Below are 22230 nucleotides of genomic sequence, written 5' to 3'. Positions count from 1 at the left end.
GACAAAAACAATTGGAAGGAAGAAGTAAAACTGCCTGTATTCACCAATGACATGATTGTGTACTTAAAATCCTAAGGAATCTGCGGGAAAAAAAAAAAATGCCAGAATAGGTGAGTTTAGCAAGTTCACAGGATCCAAATTCTATACACCAAAAGTAATTGTATTTTCATATAGAAGAAATAAATCATTGCAAGATGAACTTTTTGAAAGTATCATTTACAGTACCAAAAAAATTCTTAGGGACAGATTTAAAACAGATGTCCAAGCCTCTACAGTGAAACTACAAAACAATGTGGAAAGAGTAGATCGATCGAAGTAAATGAATAGACATATTACATGCATGGAATGGAAGATTGAATATTTTTAAGATGTCAGTTCTTCACAAATTGATTTTTAGATTCAGCACAATAATTCTAGCCTATTTTGGGGATAGAAATTGACATGCTTAGAGGACTGATGTATCAGACTTCTAGACTTCCTACATAGTCCTGACTTACCATTTTTCGACTAGATGGTAGTATAAGAGTGATACACATTCAATAGAAAGCCTACTTTGAATTTTGTTCTTTTCCCTGGCTAGTAATGTGCCCATACAATACTTAATCTTGCAATGCTGGACAGCAGCAGCAAGCCGCAGCTCCCAGTCAGCCACAGCATCAGGAGGGTAAAAACTGATTCTTGCTCTTTGTGAAGAACACTATTCCTGCTAAACCGTCAGTGTCAGTGCCCTTAGTGCCTTCAACCAATGCTTCTACTCAAGCCTAATCAGTAGGGAAATTGATAATCCTGTTGCTGTAGTATTCCCCATCATGCCGCAATTTTAGTGCAATGCTTCAAACATTCTTCAGGCCCAGTGTGCTTTCAGCTGTGTATGTTAATAAGTAGCTATACAATCATTCTGTTTTTTGCTTTCAGTTTAGTATTTAATAAATTAGATGAGCTATTCAGTAATTTACAATGAAACAGTCTTTGTGTTAGATGATTTTGCCCAACTATAGGCTAATGTGTCATGAGTACATTTAAGGTAGGCTAGGTTAAGCTATGATGTAGGTTAAGGTGGATTAAATGCACTTTTGACTTAAAATACAGTATTTTCAACTTACGTTGCGTTTATCCCAACTTAAGGAGCATCTATGCAGCTACAGTAATTCAAGGCAGTGTGGTATGAGTGCAAGGATGGACAAACATTTCAATGTAACAGAACAGAAAGTCCAGAAACAGATCCACCATTATGGTTAACTGATTTTTTACTAAATGGCAATGTAATTTAATGAGGAAGGGATAATTCTTTCAATAAACAGTGTTACAATGACTGGATACTTGTATGGGGGAAAAAAGAACCCTGATCCATAATTCACAACATACATATCAATTCAAGATGGATCACAAATATAAAAAATAAAGTTTATATAATAAAGCAGAATACCTGAAATCTTGGGGTTAAATTGGAGAGAAAAAATACAAAACATAAAAGAAAAAAATAAATTTCACCTTCAAAATTTAAAACTTCTATTCATCAAAAGACATAAAGAAAATAGTCAAGCCACAGACTAGGTGTAATATTCTCAATACATACATCTGACAAGAGACTTGCATCTAGAATGTATAAAGAATTTCTATGACCCAATTATAGTTATCAGGGATATACAAATTAAAACCAAAATGAAACATCACTACACACCCATTGGAATGGTTAAAAGGAAAAATACTGACACCACCAATATTTGTAAAGATAGGAGGTACCAGAATTCTCATTCATTATATTCATAAATTTACAAATATAAAAATTGCTATAGGTAGGGCAGTCTTAGAAAGGGATTGTGGGCATGACAGAGACCAATATTAATCTGTCCATTATATTCCTTAACTGTAAAATGGAGACCATATGTTCCACCAGCTTCACTCGGTAATTATGATACATGGCTATTAACAGACTCAAATGACTCCATTTCATCAATTAATATGCCCTGTCAATTCTACTTCTAAGGTATCCCATGTTCTATCCAATGTCATACCACTATCATAATTTAAGTGTTCATAACTCTCTATAATATTTCAATAATCTAACTGATCTCAATGCATATAGTAGAAATTGCAGACTGACTCACCTAATTTCTGCTCCCTAGGAAGGCTGAGAAGCTTTAAAAAAAAAACTTCATTTCCCTAACTCCCTTGCAGCTGGGGTTCCACCTGCAAGTAGCCAGAACTTGGAAGTAAGTTTAATTTGGTTCTGGCAAGTAGATGCACTTCCACAAGATTTGGAAGGTGAGAGTGATGTAGAGGCCAACCTCTTGTCCCTTTTGTTGCTTCTGTTTACAAGGGAAGTCATGGAAATATGGCCTCCATTCCTCACTGTTCCATTTCTCATTCTCCAGACAACTAAGCAGTTGTAGTGATTCTTGATTGGAGCTTCCTTCTTGCTGGATCACAGGTACATGAATATATTCTCGAACACAAGAGTTGAAAATCACTTGTCAATAAAGTTTGAAAAAAGACATTTGTTGTTTCTTACCATCTCCCTTTAAGGTAGAAAAAGAAAACAATCTCACCATTTCTACTTTTTAAGTAGGAAAACTAGGACTCTAAATAAGCTCAAAACAGACACACACCCAGCTCAGTAAGACCACCAAAAATGGATACAGGTCTTTCCATTCTGGTGAAAACTAAACCCATGTTTGATGAAGTCTCCACATGGTATTCAGTTTCTAGTACTAGAACAACATGTAGGTGACATCTGCACCACTGAAGCCATTTTGTTTGGATCACTAGAGTTTAGGTAAGACTACAGCAAAATGGAAAAGAAATAATAATAAAAAATATATTGATATTCCTATAATTTTTAATCTACTAAGTAAAAAAGCAAGGTGTAGAACACTGTATATGTTATGCCATCATTTGTGTAGGAAATTATTTAAAAATAGGAATTTGAATAGGACTCAAAAATCCCAGGAAAGATTCATAAGAAATGAGTATCATGAATTTTTTCTCCGGGGAACCAAGTAGCTAGGACAATGGTGGAAGGGTGACTTTAGTCTTTACCTTATGTACATTTAGAATTTTGAACTGTGACTAAATAACTATTTAATAAACAAAACACATTGAAAAATGAAAAAAAAAAAAAAAGATGCAATGAGAAAGCCTGAAAACAGAGTAACTGTTACACACAAAAGAATCAAAGTTTTGTGCATTTTATTTAATAAATTTAGGCCATAAAATATTGTAACTTAAATCTCTTCTATATACTATATATATTCATATAACCTTGTTGGCCTGAAGTAGATGTTTACTAGGAAGTTTTTCCATGGCTTCTTTTTAAAATCCTCAGTTATCTTCTCCTTTTTAAATAAGGATTGTATCTGCAAAGAAAGAAATGGGGTTAAATGATACTTAGATAAGGGATAGTATTTCTTTTAAAGGTAAAGGACTTTCAAACTGTAGTCACACTTTGGCAAATAGGATAGGAATGACAATTTTGTCCTTAGGATCAGATATTAATCACTGACATTTTTATTTTCATTTATCCCTTTGATGTTGCTTTGATGAAAATATGGTAAAAACCAAACAAAAAAATCAACAATAACAAAAATCCTGTAAAGCTTTAAAATAATTAATGAAAACAGTTTAAAAATGAAGGTATGTTTATACTTCTTTCTCTATGGCTTCAAAGATCCCCATTCCTCCCCTTAATGGAAGCATATCATCTGTATAAAAGAGCATAATCTACTTAAATGTAATTAGCACTTTACAACATTTTCTCCTACAGCAGTTAAACAAATATGGCTGAACAACTTATCTCATTCGACTAATGACAAATCAGTATTGTTTGTTAACCTTTTTTTTTTTTGAGATGGAATCTGGCTCTGGAGTGCAGTGTCATGGTCGCAGCTCACTGCAGCCTCCGCCTCCCGGGTTCAAGCGATTCTCCTGCCTCAGCCTCCTGAGTAGCTGGAATTACAGGTGCATGCCACCACGCCTGGCTAATTTTTGTACTTTTAGTAGAGACGGGGTTTCTCCATGTTGGCCAGGCTGGTCTTGAACTCCTGACCTCGTAATCTGCCCACCTCCGCCTCCCAAAGTGCTGGGATTACCCAGCCTGTTTGTCAACATTTTTACCAGCAATTTATACTCTCAAGTATGAAATTAGAGAATCAATCTAATTTGCTGCAAAACAGACTCAAAAAGTATTTCTTCGTTTTGTCTTTAAGTTGGGAAAATATTCCTCTCCCCTAGCTGATATCTACCTCTACAGTATTGTATTAGTATTTCAGAGGCAATTATTATAATAGGTTTGTTAGGTCTGCAGGAATGCTGAAAATGTATTAAATCAGAATTAAATTATAATCACATAGTACAACTCTAAAACCTCCCATAAAAAACCTGCTGTGAAACTCTAATCCAGCCTTTTGTTTTTATGCATGTGCCAATTAAAACTAAACAAATAGTCTGGCATTTTACTTGTCTTAATTCAAAACTCAATCATAATTCTACTCAGAGCTGAAAAATCTCACAAATTTACACAACAGTTTCACACAATTCAGGAACCGTCTTTTTGCCTGAATGCCCCCATACAAATTTTAAGTATCTTACAATACGACTTAACCCCAAACCTTGATGCTATATTCAATTAACCCAATCGAGAGGTGCTTAAGTAATAAAAATAAACACTTATGTTAGGTGAAGGGACTAGTTGTCTATGAGGACACAAGAAACAAATTCTTAATTTCTATGAACAGAACTAAATTTTATATACATCTCTCAAAGGTACATGAGAAAGCTGAATCAAACTTTACCTAAAAAGATCATCAGCAAGAGACTCTTCTTTTGCATGTTGATTTTGTACCTGTCAAAATTAACATAATATCAAACATTTGCTCAGTGGTGAATATATAGTTAATGAATTGCTATAGTGATAGGTCACTGTCATCTTAGAGATTTCCACATCCTGGAGGTCACCAAGTCTATGAGTTCTTGCCTCTGCAATATTTCATTTAACGGATCTTCTATATTTTCACTCCATGCTAGTATTATTACAAAAGAGCTCTAATTAAACAGCTTTCTCCCACCAATCTCCACTCAAAGACAACCAATGTATATTGCTAGCTTGCTGAGTTTTTAAACACTCTTTCCAGCAAAACCCTTTTACTAAATGAGATTTCAGTGCTTGGGGATCAGACCACTGATGAGACTAAGAGGGCAACATTTACCCCACCTTCAACTACAGCAGCTCCACAGTTAAAGGGGCTCCTGTGTTCTTGGTCCCCAATCAGGGCTTAGAGGCTGCTGCTAAATTACCTCCCCTCTAAAGTCCTTTTAAATACAAACTCAGTAAACTACTACAACACCTTACAGAGTCAAAATCAAAAAATCCCTGTGCTGAGTGCATCTTCCTGAAGTCCAGCTATGTCCCTATCATATGCCATTTGAAACCCTTCAGTGACTTCTCCCACCTACCAAGGAAAACACAAACCCTTGCATGTGACCCACTGAAATGTGCAAGGTTCTTCATAACCTGGTTCCATTTTACTTTCCTAATCACTTCTCAACCTCCTCTTCGTGGGCTCTGTATGCCGGTTAAAACTGAATCACACAAAAAAGAAAAAAGCGAAACCAAAACAAAACCCCAGAATCATCTCCTAATAAATATTCTGTGACCTTCTATCTGCTTTTGTTCATGTTTCTCCCTCTGCCAAGGAAGTTAATTCCTTTTTTTCCCTCTTCCCACATGTAATCATCTTTAAAGGTACATTCATTCAATACTTATTTAGTGCCTCTTTAGCAAAGGCTTCCCGATCCCCTTCTTTCAAAAACAATGCCTGCTATGAAGAACTCTCCCAAAACTTCAGCTACAGAATTCCCAAGATGCTTATCAATTTCTACCTTCTGTTTAATTATTTATGTTTGCACCCTATCCTCTCTAAAAGACCAGAAGTTCCTTAAATACAGATAGAGTAAGTCCTGACTTAATGTTTTCGATAGTTTCTTGGAAACTGCAACTGTAAGTGAGATGACAAACAGCAGGTCCTTGAATCATGTTGTTTTGTTGTACTAATGAGAAATAATACTGTTTATGTCATTTCGCTTAAAGTTGCAGTTTCCAAGAACCTATTGACAATGTTAAGGACTTACTGTGTTTATTTTTACTGTTACTAACTTACATTTGAACGCTTCCAGATACTATCTTAAACTCTCTCTCTCTCTCTCTCTCTATATATATATATAATCTCACTTCATTTTCATGTAACTTCATTACTACTATTATACTATTATCTCAATTTTAACCAATGAGGTAACAGAGACTTAGGTTAGGTAACCTGCAGAAGATAAGGGAACTCAGATGGAATAGCTGGGATTTGACCAGGTCTACCTTATTAAGAGCACTAGCTCTTAACCAGGCTGCCTCAGGGCTTCTGAATCTCTAGAGCAAGCCTACAAGAGTGACTTGCAGGGATTCGATCTTACAGACTGATTTTTCTATCATACAGTGAAACAAAATTACATCTTATCTTTTCAGATTTTCTAATAGGGATAGCAGAACATAAATGGGAAGACATAGTTTTAATAAAACAGTTGTCAAAATAACTACTGGTATCATTTTTCTAAATATTCTTAGAGGTTTCCTGGGGAATAATTTTAAAGCTGTAGCATAGTAAAGAAAAAACAGTGAGGAGAAAGCAGTTTTTTCACATATATTTTAGTAAAAACATATAAAATAGTATTAAGAAACAGAAATGCCTCATATTACTGGCATTTTTCAGAGGTCTGCAATAACTACTACTCATAGTCTTTCAAATTCAAATCAGGTTGGATACAGTTCAAATAATTTTTGTTTGATGTACACAATGAAAATATCCTGAATTCAAGGGAACTTCAGGAACTGACGCAGTGATTATGAAAACTAAGACTGGTGGGTCTGCAGCAGAGGCAGAGAAAGAAGCGATGAAAAAGAAAAATAGGAAGGGAATATAGAAAAAGAATAGCTGCAGCCAACAGGGAAATGAGATGGCAGTACAGAACATTTACATAAATAAACAGTAGCCACGCAGCAAAAGAAAGTCAAGTCTGTTATAGAGTAAGTCCTACCAATAGCATCTAAAATGACTCTAGCAAAAAGAGAAGTGATTTGGTGAAATCATCTAGAACACAGTCCATCTAATTCCTAATGAAATAAGCAAAAAATAGAAAACAGCAGATGTATGATGTATAATCATTCTCTCAACTTCTTCCCCATCTAAAATTAATCAAACATAACTTGACTGTGTTAATTAATGAAGGAAAAGAGTTTAAACCACGTCATACACTTAAAAAGTGCAGTTGTGCAAAGAACCAAATGATTCTGATGCAGCTGATTCCTAATACTGTCCCAATCCATTAAAAGCGCTACAGAACTGGTCAAACCTGAGGGTTCTTACTAATGCCCCAAATTTGGGGAAAAGGTAGCATCAACAGGGAAAACAATTGCTAGTAGGTTGCTGGGAAGGGACTAATGGTATAGAAGGTGAAGAAGTGGGGCTGACACTGACCAAACACATAGGCTCCAAGGATCTAACAAATTAGGTAAACAACCCAATAATGCTAGGTTATTCTCTTTTAGCTAGGGCACACTCCCTGGTACAGGACATTTAATTAAAATCCCAGGAGACAGCTAGCCCAAGCTGCACACAGCTCCAGCTGAGCCCTTCCTCTCCCAGATTCAATGTCTTCAGACAACAGAAACTAGATGGGACATGCCATGTGCCATTGACTGTTTCAGCATGATGCCATGCTGACAGTGAGGCATGAGGGAATTCTGTTCTTTAATTTTTATTTTATTTATTATTATTATTTTTGAGACGTGGTCTTGCTCTGTCACCCAGGCTGAAGTGCAGGGGCTCCAATCATGGATCACTGCAACACTGACCTTCTAGGCTCAAGCAATCTTCCCACCTCAGCCTCCTGAGTAGCTGGGACTATAGGCACACGCACTACCATGCCCAGCTAATTTGTTGTGTTTTTTTGTTTAATTTTCATTTTTATTTTTATTTTTTTGTAGAGACAGGGTCTCAAGATGTTGTGCAGGCTAGTCTTGAACTCCCAGGTTCAAGTGATCCTTCTGCTCCCAAAGTGCTGGGGTTATAGTCATGAGCCACACCATCGTGTCTGGCTGAATTCTGTTCTTATGGGCAAGTTAAGAATGTTATAAGTAATTTTGATTATACTCAACTTCTGTCTCACAAACTTGCTTCTGAATGCAATCCCTGCATAAGATGGCATATGATCCTTTATGTAGCAAACAGAGTATCTGGATAAGACATTTCCCTTTACCCAAGTGAAGACAAAAACAGGAAAGGGATACTGGAACAGAACATGCAGAAAACAGATAAAGAACCTAATCTGCAGGAAATAATAATCTATGAATAAAAAGCAAAATAGAAATATGAAAGCAATGAAATAATGACAAAAAATTAGATGTTAACAGAACAATGAAATGAAAAAAGAACAAATGCTAAGTAAAAGAACCATAGTAACAGCCTTTCAGAATTAAATAAATTAGAAATAGCTAACACTCTAACACTTTCCACTGTTATAAATGATTTATATGTAGTATCTGATTTAATCCTCCCTCATATGTCTGTGAAATAAAGGTACTACTATTATTCTCATTCTGCACAGATGGAAACAGAGACATTAAGTAATTTGCGTAAGGTCACATACTTGGTGAGAAACATTACAGACACACCTGAAATGTAAATTTTTGATACAGTGAAAGAGCCTAAGAAAACCACAGTGAATGCAGAAAAAATAGATGTGGAGGACAAAGGTAATCCAATAAAACGATAGTTATGTCTTAAATGTAGAGAGCCCAGCAAATACAAAATATTTTAAAATATATAATAGAAAAAAGTTTCCTGAGAAAGAGAATTACACCTGCAAATCAAAACAGCATACTATATGTCAGGAAAAACTAATGGAGAATGATCGACACTGAGATGTATTCTGACTGTTACTGGCTTTCAAGCTTAAGAAAGATGGCTGTGGTCATGCAAGTCACCTAAAAAGGGGACAAATAGGACTGGCATAAGGTGAGGGAAGCTAGGTGGGAGGAAGTACTAATAATCTCCTCACTTTTCATTGTAGGGAGCCAACAAATAATTGTATATGTGAAATTAAATATGAAGTTTAAAACAACTACCAAATCCGACTTATAGTGATTTTTATAGTTTTCTTCCTTAATATTAGACAGATCTCACAAAATATCTTGGAGGGAAGAAACATTTATAGAAATTCAGCAATGCCTTCATTTTAACTTCTTCCTATCAATGTCTCCCTTCCTTCCCAGTCTGTCCCTGCCTCTCAGTACTCCTCAATGAAGAGATATCTGGAATGTTGTTCACTTAACTGTTTAAACAGGTAATTTCTGGGCTTTAGGTTTTCACATCTTCATTCTTTGTGTACTACCATAGTTCTGTGGAATGCACATGTTATAAAATAATAAAGCCAATTTATTCTTTAAAAAAGGAAAGGAGAAAGGATGTGATTTCCATTCTTTCATTTTTTAAAAATAAGCATCCTGAATGACCTTAACAACTCTACTTCATGGGTGACTTTCCTAAATAACCCTTTTTAAAAATAACTGATAGAAAAGCATTTTAAAAAGCAAATTACACTACACCAACTATAAAGCAAAACAAGGAACGCTGAGAGATTAGCAAGGACCACAGTCAGCTTTTGCGTTGCCCTGTGAGTATCTGCAAGTCATGAAAAACCTGAACTCTGCTTTAATGTCTATATGGGGTATGAGTGATACGAAAGAAAACCCAAGATGGTGACTTTAATAAAAGACCCAGCACTAAAGGAAGAAAGAGAAATAAACCTTACAACACAGAAGGAGCTAGCAAAGAAACTTGCCCATCTTCATCCTGGCACTTAGTGAAGGAAAGAAATAAAAATCTCATTTGAAGTTTCTAATGACAAGCTGGCCTTCATTCACTCAGGCTTCTGGTCCAAATATTAATACATACTAACTGTCCGGGTGATTCAAAGAATCACAAGAAGATATTTTAATTTAAAGTGGTCTCATATTGGTAGAAGAAGACTGGAAGATAAAAAACATACCTTTTCTAGGGGAAATAAACCCGAACTTAAGACTCAAGAAAACTTCACAGATTGAGTTCCAAAGAAAACAATCGGCTCATATTCAAAAATCACAAAGCACAAACTTGAAAACAAGGTACTGTAAGAGCAGAAAACAGATCAAACATTTTAGTAATGGTATCATTCGGCAAAGAATATAAAAGGAGAAGCTTGAAAAAGAGCAAGGAACAAGAAGATTTAGAAAGAAAGAAAACAGACTTCCAGTAATGAGAAAATGAATGAATGGATGCAATGCCAACTAGAGTTGAAGACAGAAGTAGTAAATTGGAAGATGATCTGCAGCAGTTGCCAAAAATATAACCCAGAGAAACAAAGACATGAAACACACAGGAAAGGCAAATGGAAAAGAAAATTTAACTGACATTAAATTCGAATTCCAGAAGGAGATAACGAGGAAAACAGCAAAAAGGTAACTAATATTCAAGAAAACGAATGAGAAATTTTCAGAATTGTTAAAACAGAATCTCCGATTTAAAAAGGCCAGTCCCTTGACATACTATTTAAGTGATATATTTGTAATATCCTCCACATTCTTTTAGTTTTCCTTAAATTTTTGTGGCTTTTATCTCCCCCTTTTCATTAGGATGTGAACTGAATTTCTTAGGTCTCGCTTTTTTTTTTTTTTAAACAAAAGTAAATTTAGTATTCCTTTAAAGCAGCATTACAGAAGGGTATAGATTAATGCTGTGTAACTCAGGAATTTTCCTGAATGAATGACTTTATGTCACTTATTTTAATTTGGTTTTAAGAAGAATTTGCTTGAAGGCCACCATAAGGGACCAAAGTGCAATTTAAACAAGTTTCTGGGCCTCACTTCCTACTAACCTCCATTTCCTGCCTTAGCCACTCTTCTAGTTCTGTATTCTTTCGAGCATGATGAGGTATTAGATCTGATCCTCCAATGATGTGTGGAAGTTTTCCTGCTCCAGGATATGTGACCTATTGAATAATAAAAGTAGTACGATAAAACATATTAACAACAAAGATGACCATTTTTAAAAAAAGATTAAAAAGCAAAGATGGTAAATCACGCATAAGTGCCAAAGACGTTTATATTCTACAAATAAAAGTTAGAGAGCAATAACTCTGTTCTAAACCCATCTGTTTTCGCCCTTATCTTTTATAGTTATTACTATATACAGATCTGGACATGTCATGGGATTTATGTATTAAAAATAAGTTAACACTTTTAATTTCCAGTTTTTATTTTAAAATGGCCTTACCTTATCATTTAACAATTAAAGCAACTCGAGATGAACACAAACACTACAATTTACAGCACTACTGTATTTTGTTCTAACGACTTCAAAGCTTAAGCTCTTTCTAATATTGATGAAAATTTAAATCTTTTTCAAAACTTTCCAGTTCACTGAGTCCTAGCAGGACATGTTGGGGATGCCAACAATTTACACTTTCAATTGATATTTTAATTGTTTACAAGTAAAGAGGTGCTTTAAGAAACGCAAATTCCATGTGAAAATGCCTATCAAGATCATTGTTAATACTTATTAGTTAATACCATTGTTAATAGTAACAGTTCCTTAATATTTGTAACATGCTTTTAAAATTCCAACATATGAAGTAGAAAGAGAATTTTAAATTTCTTTTCACCCCTAAGCAGTATTTTAAAAGTTTAAAAAGCACCATATCATTGATTGGGAGGGTTGTTTGAGACAGGGTCTCACTCTGTCATCTAGGCTGGAGAGTGCAGTCTGAGGAGAGAGAAAATCACCTGGTGACCATTGAAAAGGCCCCAGAGACAAAACTTCTCTGAGCAATTTAGAAGGGAGCAAAGACCAACTGGTGACCATCAAACAAGCTAACCGGAGGCAAAACTCCTTATGTGGGGAATTTAGAAGTAATCAAACTTCCCCAGTATCTAAAGTCAGCTTCTGATTCCAGGCCTCTTTCAACTTTTATAAGTAACTAAAATTTTTATACATCTCTGGAATGCCATGCTGAAACTCATTTTACAATCCCAAACTCCCACCTTAAGGTCCATAAATGCTCCTAAGGACAATCCGCCATGGTGTGCTCAGTCCTCTCGCTGAGGCGCTGCTCTGTATTCTTCTGCAGTGTTCTTCCTTTCTAATAAACTTTCCTTTTTCAAATCTATACTGTTGTCGGTAAATTCTTTTTACCAACCCATGAGTTGACCACTTCCCAGTGCTGGGGCTCTGATACCTGGCCCAGCACAGTGGTGTAATCTTGGCTCACTGCAACCTCTGCCTCTTGGGCTCAAACGATCCTCCGACTTCAGCCTCCTGAGTACCTGGGACTACAGGCAGACGTCACCACACCTAGCTAATTTTTATATTTTTTTGTAGAGAGAGGGTTTCACCATATTGCCCAGGCTGGTCTCAAACTCCTGGGCTCAAGTCATCCACCTGCCTTGGCCTCCCAAAGTGCTGGCATTACAAGTGTGAGCCACCAGGCCCAGCATGACTCTGAGATACAAAAAACTCAGACAAATTCCTGCATTAATATCAATCCAGTTAAACATCCTCCTGTAGAAATTTTGAATTGGATTTCTTCTATAGTTTCAGAACAGATTACTTGGTTAAGGATAGCAGTATTTTTAAGCATTTTAAGTACTTCCAAACCACTTTCCAGAAATTTATATCACTTCATACTTCTTCAATTGTTAATACACCACTCTGTGCCAATAGTAAACATTACTGCTGTTTCTTTGTAAAACTATAAAAAAAGTATTTTGAATTTTATGAGATCTTGTAACACAATATTAAACATGAAGTAACCATGTAGTAAGAATGCCTTTGTGCTATTCATGAACCTCAGATACAGGATGAGAAAAAGTGGGTATTAAACAAAAAGCTATCGTGGTGCCATTTAACTGGAAGATATTTCCATTTTCTGCTCTAAGTAGAAGAGATTCTTCCCATCGAATGGAGTTCAGAACCCTTTAGATACTATTATAGTAGGTAGAACTAATTTAACTGTGAAATGTTAATAGTAAATGCTCACAGTAGAGAGAAAAACCTCTACTACCTCACAGTCATGACAAGATCATGTTACAGAGGAAAGCAGTTTTCCACAAAAATTACTTTTGAGTAATTACTGTACTCTAATCAAATGGATAAGTAAAGGTTAGCAGTCAGAAGTAGGTCTGGAGCAAGAAGCAAATGTAAGACAACAAAAGAATACCTACTGGATAGAAGTCTTTTTTTAACCATTACCGAAAAAATAAGTATCAGTTCCTTAATGAGCAGAAACTCAGGTCTGATGATCATACTCAGCATACATATTTATATTGTGTTTTATACGTAAATATAGACTATAGTTTGAATTATTAAATATGTTCAGTTATTTTAAATACATTTTAATCTTCATAAAGTCCTGAGCTAAAGAACCCTCTTAGGGTAGTTGTAGACCAATATTAGACTAACAGAGAAGATCCTGTGATTATCAACAAAAACTTTCTGCTTACGGTAGAGAAAACCAGGTAAACAGCAACTTGTAAAGAATTCAATCTTGATGAAATCTATTTCATTCTAGGTGTCCAATATATTCATTAACTGTAAGTTCATGTCCTTCCTAGAAGAATTTTTTCAAGCATTTTAAGCAGAAGAAATAATATCAGTTTTCAACATAAACTGCTTTTATTTTCGTTTAGCATCATTGGTATCTCTAAAAACATTTCAAACACTGACCTGTTGTGATACAGTTGAAATACCTACCTTTTTGAATTTCTTGAAATTGTTAAGTTGACCATAATCATTTATGCCAGATGGATTTCTGGAAGTAGAGTTTTCAATCACCAGTGATCTAAATTCAGTCAATAACAACTTTCTTGGAAGCATCTCACTATCATCCTGAAGTTTGTCATTGTTCTTAGATGGGGTTAAGATGGATAGGTAAGAAAGAGAAGCAATAACAAAGAAAAGTCACTTGTCATTTGGGAATCTATAGAAAAAAGTTCAAATACCTGAAAAAATTAGTAAAAATGTTTTATTTCTCATACCTGAATTTGTATTTGGAATCAAATCATATCTAATTCAAAATCAGAAAATTACTCAAATGCTCTCTAACTTTGGAAACATTTATACTCATCTGTGATAGAAGGCTAAAAACTGTGAAGTATTTTTAACCTAGTAGTTATTCTAATAAATATCATCTCAGTAAATAATTTACCTCCAGATATATATTTTATTGACATAAAATCTCAGCATTGTCTGCTTTTCATTAAAATTGTACACTGAGATTATAAAATACCCTGTTCTACAGATCCTCATCTACTTTTCTTAAACTTTTGGGATTGTCAATAGTTTGTATTTTTTATTACTCTTAATATCTCAAAAAAGTCAATCATTAATTCTGGACATACTATCTCATTAACTGACAAGCCATTTTTAATTCAAGATTAATGGCTGTTAAATTCGCCTGAAGAGTCCTTCCCGTTATCCTTCAATTGCTGGATGAGATTCTTGGCTTCATGTCATTTACTATTAACTAGTCAGTTACACATCAACATTGTTACAGCTGCTTAAGGCTGACATCTTAGTTCTTTTAACTGCTGTAACTATGTAATTAATATGCAAGTTGCTAATAGGTCTAAGATAAAAGCAGTCAAAAAGGAAAAAAAAATGGGGAAAGTCAGAAGAAAAGGTTCATCTGATAGTGACAGAATGTAAACAGCACATTATTAAGAACAGCCTAAACTTTTAGAAATATTTCCCACCCATCACTCTATCTGATATAAATCCTGCTAGAAAAGCATCAACCTCATTTTATAGAGTATTTGAGGTTCTTAAATGTGAAAATGACTTGTTCAAGGCCACATATCTAAGGAGTAGAAGGCAGGGAATTAATTATACCCTGGCTTCTCTCTATACTCTTCACTGCATCATGGTTATAATATAATCGATCCAGGCCGGGCACAGTGGTTCACGCCTGTAATCTCAGCACTTTGAGAGGCCAAGGCAGGCGGATCACCTGAGGTCGGGAGTTCGAGACCAGCCTGACCAACATGGAGAAACCCCATTTCTACTAAAAGTACAAAATAAGCCGGGCCTGGTAGCACATGCCTGCAGTCCTAGCTACTTGGGAGGCTGAAGTAGAATAGCTTGAACCCGGGAGGTAGAGGTTGCAGTTAGCTGAGATAACACCTTTGCACTCTAGCCTGGGCAACAAGAGCAAAATTCTATCTCAAAATAAATAAACATAAATAAATAAATGAAAGAAATAATAATATGATCGATCCATTTCCAGGCACAATCATGAAGTATGCCAAAATTAAGAAAGAGAAATAATCCAAAGAATGTAAAATGACAAAAACTGATGAGATGACAGTCTCTGTAAGCCAAATCTGTAAAAAATTAATAAAACGTTTCTCACAGATATTTCTTCTTTAGTTGACCATAATGATCCTTCCTTGAGTTCACGTTTCTTCCCAATTTCATTTTCTTGCTAAAGAAATAAAATAAAAAATACTGTTCATAGGAGTTATAAAATTGTACCTTTATATCACTTCTTGACCTTTTGAATAAGATGAAGTGTTAAATGGTTCCTTTCTAAAAACTTAAGAGATATTCATGTTATGTATAACCAGGCATTTGGCTTTCAACTGCTTTCCAAAAGAAATTATGAGATGAAAATATATGTTGAAAGAGATACTGTAGTATCAGGGCAAAGAATTGGAAGCAATCTAAAGCCACATAAATCACATGCTTAGAGAATATTTAACAGTATGGGAAAATGATTATAAGTAAATTAAAAATGACTACAAAATTTCACTAATAGTCTGCAAAATAAAATGTAAAGAGAAAATACTAAAATATTAACCATGGTTGTCTGCAGATGGTAGGATTATCAACAAACTGTCAGTTTGTTTTATTTTATACATGTCTGTATGATCGTGTATTACTTTTATAATCAAAAAAGAAACATTTTAAAAGAATTCAAGTTTACAATAGTGTCTTAAATCACACTTAAAGAAGAAACAGGTACTTTAACTGTTTAAGATATTTGTCTGGAATAAAAGTGGACTGCCTTGCATATAGTCACAGTACCTTTCACATTAACATGTCTGGATCATGTTCTGGACGAAACAATATTACATAAATGGGTAATGAAAAATGCTTAACTTGAGATACAATTCTCTTGGATGCAAAGTGGGGGACCTAACATTTTACATCACATTTTCAGTAATACAGCAGTAAGTCATGAAAGTTTTAAAAAGGAAGTTGGAAAGGGCAGAAAAACAAATGTACTTTGTGCTTGCCTACAGAGTAAAGAGGATATTTTAATCAATAGGATTAAATGTATGTTCCAGGCCTATCATGTGCCATTTTACTTAGGCTGAGTACTTTCACATAAAATTTACAGAAAGTTGTTAACACAATCAGAACATTTTACTCCCTTTATACATGAATACAAACTCCCTTTACGCACCTTTTCCCCATCCTGCCCTACTCTCTCAAAGTTGCTCTTCCTCCTGAAGTTTTGATTTTCCAACTCAGAGAATCATAAAACCTACCTAGATACTCAGACTATAAGCTTGTAAATTATCTTTTATCCTTTCCTATCTATTTATTTCCCATATAAGCAAATCACCAAGTCTTGGGGATTCTACCTCAATGCCTATCAAACTTCTCTTCTCAAACTGCCTTTCATGGTAGATGCCCAATGCCTACAATCATGGAATAACTCAGTGAATTACACAGTGAAAGCTGACAAAAGAACAGTCAAAAGAGCATGGCAGATCTGTGTTTAAGTCCCAGTTGTCAAACCTAGCTATGTGACCTTGGCAAGTTACTTAATAACTCCCACTGTCAGTTTCCACACATGTTCAATAGGTGTGTTTAACTACTGCATTGTAGGGTTGCTGTAAATATAATAAAGGTATCCAATAAGTGGTAGCTATTACTACAGGATACTGGAAAATGCTATAGTTTTAAGAATTTACTAATGAGTATTGAAAAAACGCTAAATAAAAATACTTAACTTGAGATAGGAGGGTGGAATGAAGTGAAGAGAAATATACTATAGATACAGGGGATGCTGTTAAGAAGAATGTTAAGGATCTCGAGTCAGTTTTGCATTTTATGGAGACTGTGAAACTGAAAGTAAGGCCAAGACACAGCTATCTATGCATAGCTATCATTCATATAAGGATAAAATCCTAGCAGGAATATTAAGCTAATAATTTTCCATTTCAGCTGATAGGAAATCTTACAGACATGCTATAATCTAAATTTAGATCCAAAAACAGAAATGACAGTTCTACCATCAACATCTTTTGGAAAGTGCCTTTCTGAAATATAGCTAAGGATTCCAACACCAAAGAGAAGTATCACAATTTTTGCCTTCAAAAAGTTGCAAAAAAATTAAATTAAAGGATTAAGAAGTATTTTTCTCTTGACAGTCACTTCTGCAGCTAAAAAAATTAAGCACCAATTCCTTTAATCCATGAGATTAACAAGGACTTTCAGACAAATTCTTAAAATAACAAAAATAAAATAATTTAAAACAAACCCACATTGAGTAAGGTTGATGGATTTTATCAATGTCAATTTCCTGGTTGTGATACTGTGCTATAGTTATGCAAGCTGTAACAATCAGGGGAAATTAGGTAAAGGGTTCACTGCATGTGAACAATTATCTCAAAATAAACAGTTTTTAAAAATAACCTTACATTGAAAACAGAAACACTTTTGTACCTATTACAGATTCTTACTAAAAATATTATAGTGCTAGAATACAGTGATTTAACCTGTAGTAGTCAATCCCATGGTATCCCTGGGGAATTGGTTCCATGACTTCCCATGGACACCAAAATCCATGGATGCTCAAGTCCCTGATAAAAAATAGCATAAATTTTGCATATAACATAGGAACATCCTCTCATATACTTTAAATCATCTCTAGAATACTTATAATACCTAATACAATGTAAGTGCTATGTAAATAGTTGTTAGGTAGGAAATAATAATTTTTAAAAAGTTTGTACATGTACAGATGCATTTTCTTTCCCAAATACTTTCAATCACATGCTGATAAAATCAGAGGATGTGGGACCCATGGATACAGACGGCCAACTGTATCTCAATCACAGATACTGCAATTAAACTGCTATTCTCTCTCCAAAAGCCTACTACAACGTATTTTGTACTGTAATTTTCATTTAGAATGTCACGAATTCTGAAACAGTAAAATAAAGGAAAAGTGGAATTATGCTATAGGATCACAGGGCAAAATAAAATAATTATATTTCCTGATATCATTATACCTCATATAAACCTTACATATTAAATGAAAGTTCTGGTCTATGAAAGACTGTCTGATGGCTCCCATGTCAAGGGTGTACAGTGCTCAGTTCTTGTGTTTCCCCGTCAGTGCTCTAACGCCCAGTGCCCTGAGTGACACAAGCCCTGGGAGAATGTGCAGTGAAAATAGGTCTTCAGGAAAATTCATTAGCAGTCATCCAGGATGAGCCAAAGAGAGCTGTTACAAACTAAAACCACAACCATCTCCAGACAGATTTGTGGCCACCGTAGCAGTGGACTAATCTGGGATGGAATTTAAGGGAAAAAAAGGGGGGTGGGGGGAGCTACTTAAAAAAAGATTAAAGTCACTTTGGGAGGCCAAGGCGGGCGGATCACGGTCAGGAGACTGAGACCATCCTGGCTAACATGGTGAAATACTGTCTTTACTAAAAATACAAAAAATTAGCCAGGCGTGGTGGCAGGCACCTGTACTCCCAGCTACTAGGGAGGCTGAGACAGGAGAATGGCAAGAACCCGGGAGGCGGAGCTTGCAGTGAGCGGAGATCACGCCACTGCACTCCAGTCTGGGCAACAGAACGAGACCCCATCTCAAAAAACAAAAAAAGATTAAAGTACGTACTAGGACAAGAAGACTGAAGAAAGTAAGAACATGTCAGAGAAAATCAGAGGAGAAAAGAGCACAGCAAGGGAAATGCATTTCCAAAGCTGTGGCCAAGTAATGTAAAAAGTGCCTAACTTTCTAAACACTTACCTGTAATATTAAGTAACTGAATACAGATTCTGAAACAGTCTGGAACTAAAGTAATAATGTAAATCCATAATGCAACAGAATAAAGATAGCTTTACAAACATATGCAAACGTATTAAACTTAGCAAATAATGTCTTGTATTTCAACAAATGTCACATTAAACTAATTTACCTAGCTCTCCACCATAGTAGAAATTGATACAGAAGTGACTTATAGAATATATAAATCTCTTGTTTCACTTAGTGCTTCTGTGAAATGAAAGTAGTCTTAAATCCTTCACAATAAAAAAAAATAAAAACCCTCTGTCTCCGAAGTTCTCACTCTGGCTACAAAATGGAATCTGGTAATTCAACATTCATTCTCTCTTTGTTCCTTAAATACAACTCTTTATCAGGGACAGCAATGTGCCAAGTTTAAAACATTTCCAGACTCTTCTAGACTGAGGATAGAGAGTGGCTAAATTATATCCAATTCTGGCCAAAAACAAAAGGTATTAAGTTGGGTTTCTGAGAAAGCTCCTTAGAAAACAGGTAAGAATTCAGCTGGAAAGGCCTTTACCCTGTCCCCTCATCATCACATTCTTCCTCCCTGGAAAGTAGACTTGATGGCTGGAGGTATCCTCTCAAAGAGCAGAAAGACAGACATCTAGTAAATTAATACCATGGAAAGCAGCTCTGATAATCTACTTCCAGGCTACTTTTATAGGGGAAAAAAGATTCTATCTCATGGAAGCCACTGATTTTAGAATTTTTAAAAATATCAAAGGAATTCTTAGCTAACACAATGAGGGAACTTATCCTGGGAAGGAAAATCAGATATACTGAATGAAAATCTCTGGGGCTCTGGCCCGGGAATCTATATTTTCAAAAAGCTTACTAGCTGACTCCAATGCAGCTGGTCCACAGAAGGGCATTTAGGATCACTCAGAAGAAGTAACAAATAATGGGGATACCCTTGCCTATATGAAGATAACAATATACAGGCCAAATAGGACATAACGTTCTGTTTTTTGAGGAGTAGTTATAGATTTATAAGGTCCTTGATAAACTCTAGGTTCTCAACTGCTTAGCTAATAAACTATAACTTCCATTCACTTAATCCTATCCTTTCGCCTATTCCTATCCTTATTGTGCAGCTGTTATAGGAGAGGATTACCACAGCCATGAATGAGTGGAGCTAATGAAACCATGTTGGAGATCAGAATACTAAAATTTTACTTCATCAGGTCTGTGCTCTCATCTAAAGAGCTACCAAATCTATAGCCAGATCAACTTACTGATGTATATAAAAAAGAAAATAATCTGAGGTGTTTTCATAGATCAAAATAGGTAAGACAAATTATCAACATTCATGAAAATAGACAAGGATATTAAAAAACCTAAATGAAAATGCAAATTCCTAGTGATGTCATATCCTAAAAATTTATTGAGTAGATACTTAGTTTTACTAACTTCATCTTTCTGTGCCTGTTTCTTATACTGAACCATCTCCTACACTTATCATCACAGCCAAATGTCTTTTATAATAGTACAGCCTAATTTGGAAATCTATTAAAACAATCTTATATGAAAGTTTAATTTGTGGTCATTTATTTTACACTACTGAAGAATCACTGTACTTTTAACATTTACCATTCACCTTATCAACCTACAAATTCCTATAGTACTGAGTGTTAAAAACATTAATGGATGCTCATACTGTCAATACAAAATCAAAAGTACCTTTTAACATTCTAAGCTTCTATGTACTATACCTCTCATTTAAAATGTTACTTACAGATATTTTGCTACTTTCTGGTACTGCTTCATCACTGAAAGTATCATTTGTTTCTATATCCATCCTTGGCCTTTTTCTAATATTGACATCTTCCTCTTGTTTTTGAACTTTCACACCAGTTTCTAATTCTGGTTTTGTGTCCTTGAATAACTGTTCCAATACTTCATCTTCTATGGCCACATCATCCATTTCTCTTTTTTTATTTGATCTTAGCTTTTCTGAAGCATGAGATTTACTGGCAGAATTTTTCACATTGGATTTTAAATCTGTATCTGTAAATAAGTTATCATCTGAGTTTGTGTCCACAGGCTCATTCTGAGATAGATGCTGCTCCTTATTTTGCCATAATGAGGGTTTAGCAGGTTGTGTTTGTTCTAAAACAGAACAAGACATTTCTATTCTTGCTGATTTGCATGAAGACATTTCTTGATTTTCTTCATCCCTTTCCCTTAGATTAAAAAAAAAAAAAAAAAAGAAGAAAACAAAACAAGAAAATGAACACAGCTAAGTAATCTTTTAGTTTGGCAAAATTCATCACTCCCTCCATTTAGTTCACAATGTACTCTTGATTTTATTAATTAACACTATTACTGGAAATCAACAAATAGACCTTTGAAAACAGTGCAGAACTCACATTTCTGCTGTTTTGATAGAACTGATGGACCCTGTGGCTAAAGCAGTATGGTGATCGCTATCTTCTCTGCTTAAGTTGCATTAGTTGATAATTACAGGAAAAGGTAGAAAAAATACAAAGAACATGTTGCCAGGAAACAGCAGCTTACTTTATAATGTAGTAAGGTTGTGGGCAGGGAAAATTACCCTGGGAATATAACCTGATGGGTTAATGAGAGACGGATTTAAGATAGTAAGTCGGAGTGACTAAATCTACAATACGGTACTGACTGTATACTGCAAATGCTATGTGAATATATCACTAAAAGTTTCCTATACAATACTGTATCATTCATTCAATAAATACCAAACACTTTATGCAAAGTGCACTAAGCCCATAGAGGACACAAAGACCTGGGACTCTGTTCTCCAGGAGTTTATTGGATTCATGTTGAACTAGAATAGTCAACCCAATGTTCTATTAACACTAATTTAATGCCAAGGTACCGGACAAACCAACCAATCAAGAGGTTTTTGTAATAATTTAGGTGGTCAGAATTTGAACCTGGCAATAGATGGAAATGGAGGGATTGATAGACACTGAAAATAACAATCAAAAACACTGATTTCAGGAGCCAGAGGACAAAGAGTCAAAAATTGTAACAATGTAAGCTATTTTACTAAAAAAAAAGAAATCACACTGGGTGAGAGGACAG

The 22230-nt window shown here is 35.1% G+C and overlaps 1 protein-coding gene across 2 annotated transcripts in view; it reads right to left on the bottom strand.

Annotated features, from left to right (window-relative positions):
* Nucleotides 1-1229: 1229 nt before the first annotated feature.
* Nucleotides 1230-22230, bottom strand: part of NBN (nibrin) — a 51501-nt gene continuing 30500 nt past the window's right edge. For both annotated transcript variants that reach the window (XM_050802614.1, XM_050802615.1), the window contains 6 exons: nucleotides 20903-21350; nucleotides 15487-15558; nucleotides 13830-13982; nucleotides 10957-11070; nucleotides 4791-4840; nucleotides 1230-3356 (listed from right to left, as the gene is read on the bottom strand). In XM_050802614.1, coding sequence (XP_050658571.1) covers nucleotides 3326-3356; nucleotides 4791-4840; nucleotides 10957-11070; nucleotides 13830-13982; nucleotides 15487-15558; nucleotides 20903-21350 — 868 coding nt within the window. In that variant the 3' untranslated portion in view covers nucleotides 1230-3325. The remainder of the gene's footprint in view (nucleotides 3357-4790; nucleotides 4841-10956; nucleotides 11071-13829; nucleotides 13983-15486; nucleotides 15559-20902; nucleotides 21351-22230) is intronic.

This window comes from Macaca thibetana, chromosome 8, assembly GCF_024542745.1.
Source record: "Macaca thibetana thibetana isolate TM-01 chromosome 8, ASM2454274v1, whole genome shotgun sequence".
Classification (NCBI taxonomy): domain Eukaryota; kingdom Metazoa; phylum Chordata; class Mammalia; order Primates; family Cercopithecidae; genus Macaca; species Macaca thibetana.
The sequence above is the reverse complement of the archived record's forward strand: the minus strand, read 5'-3'. Positions and strand labels throughout refer to the sequence as shown.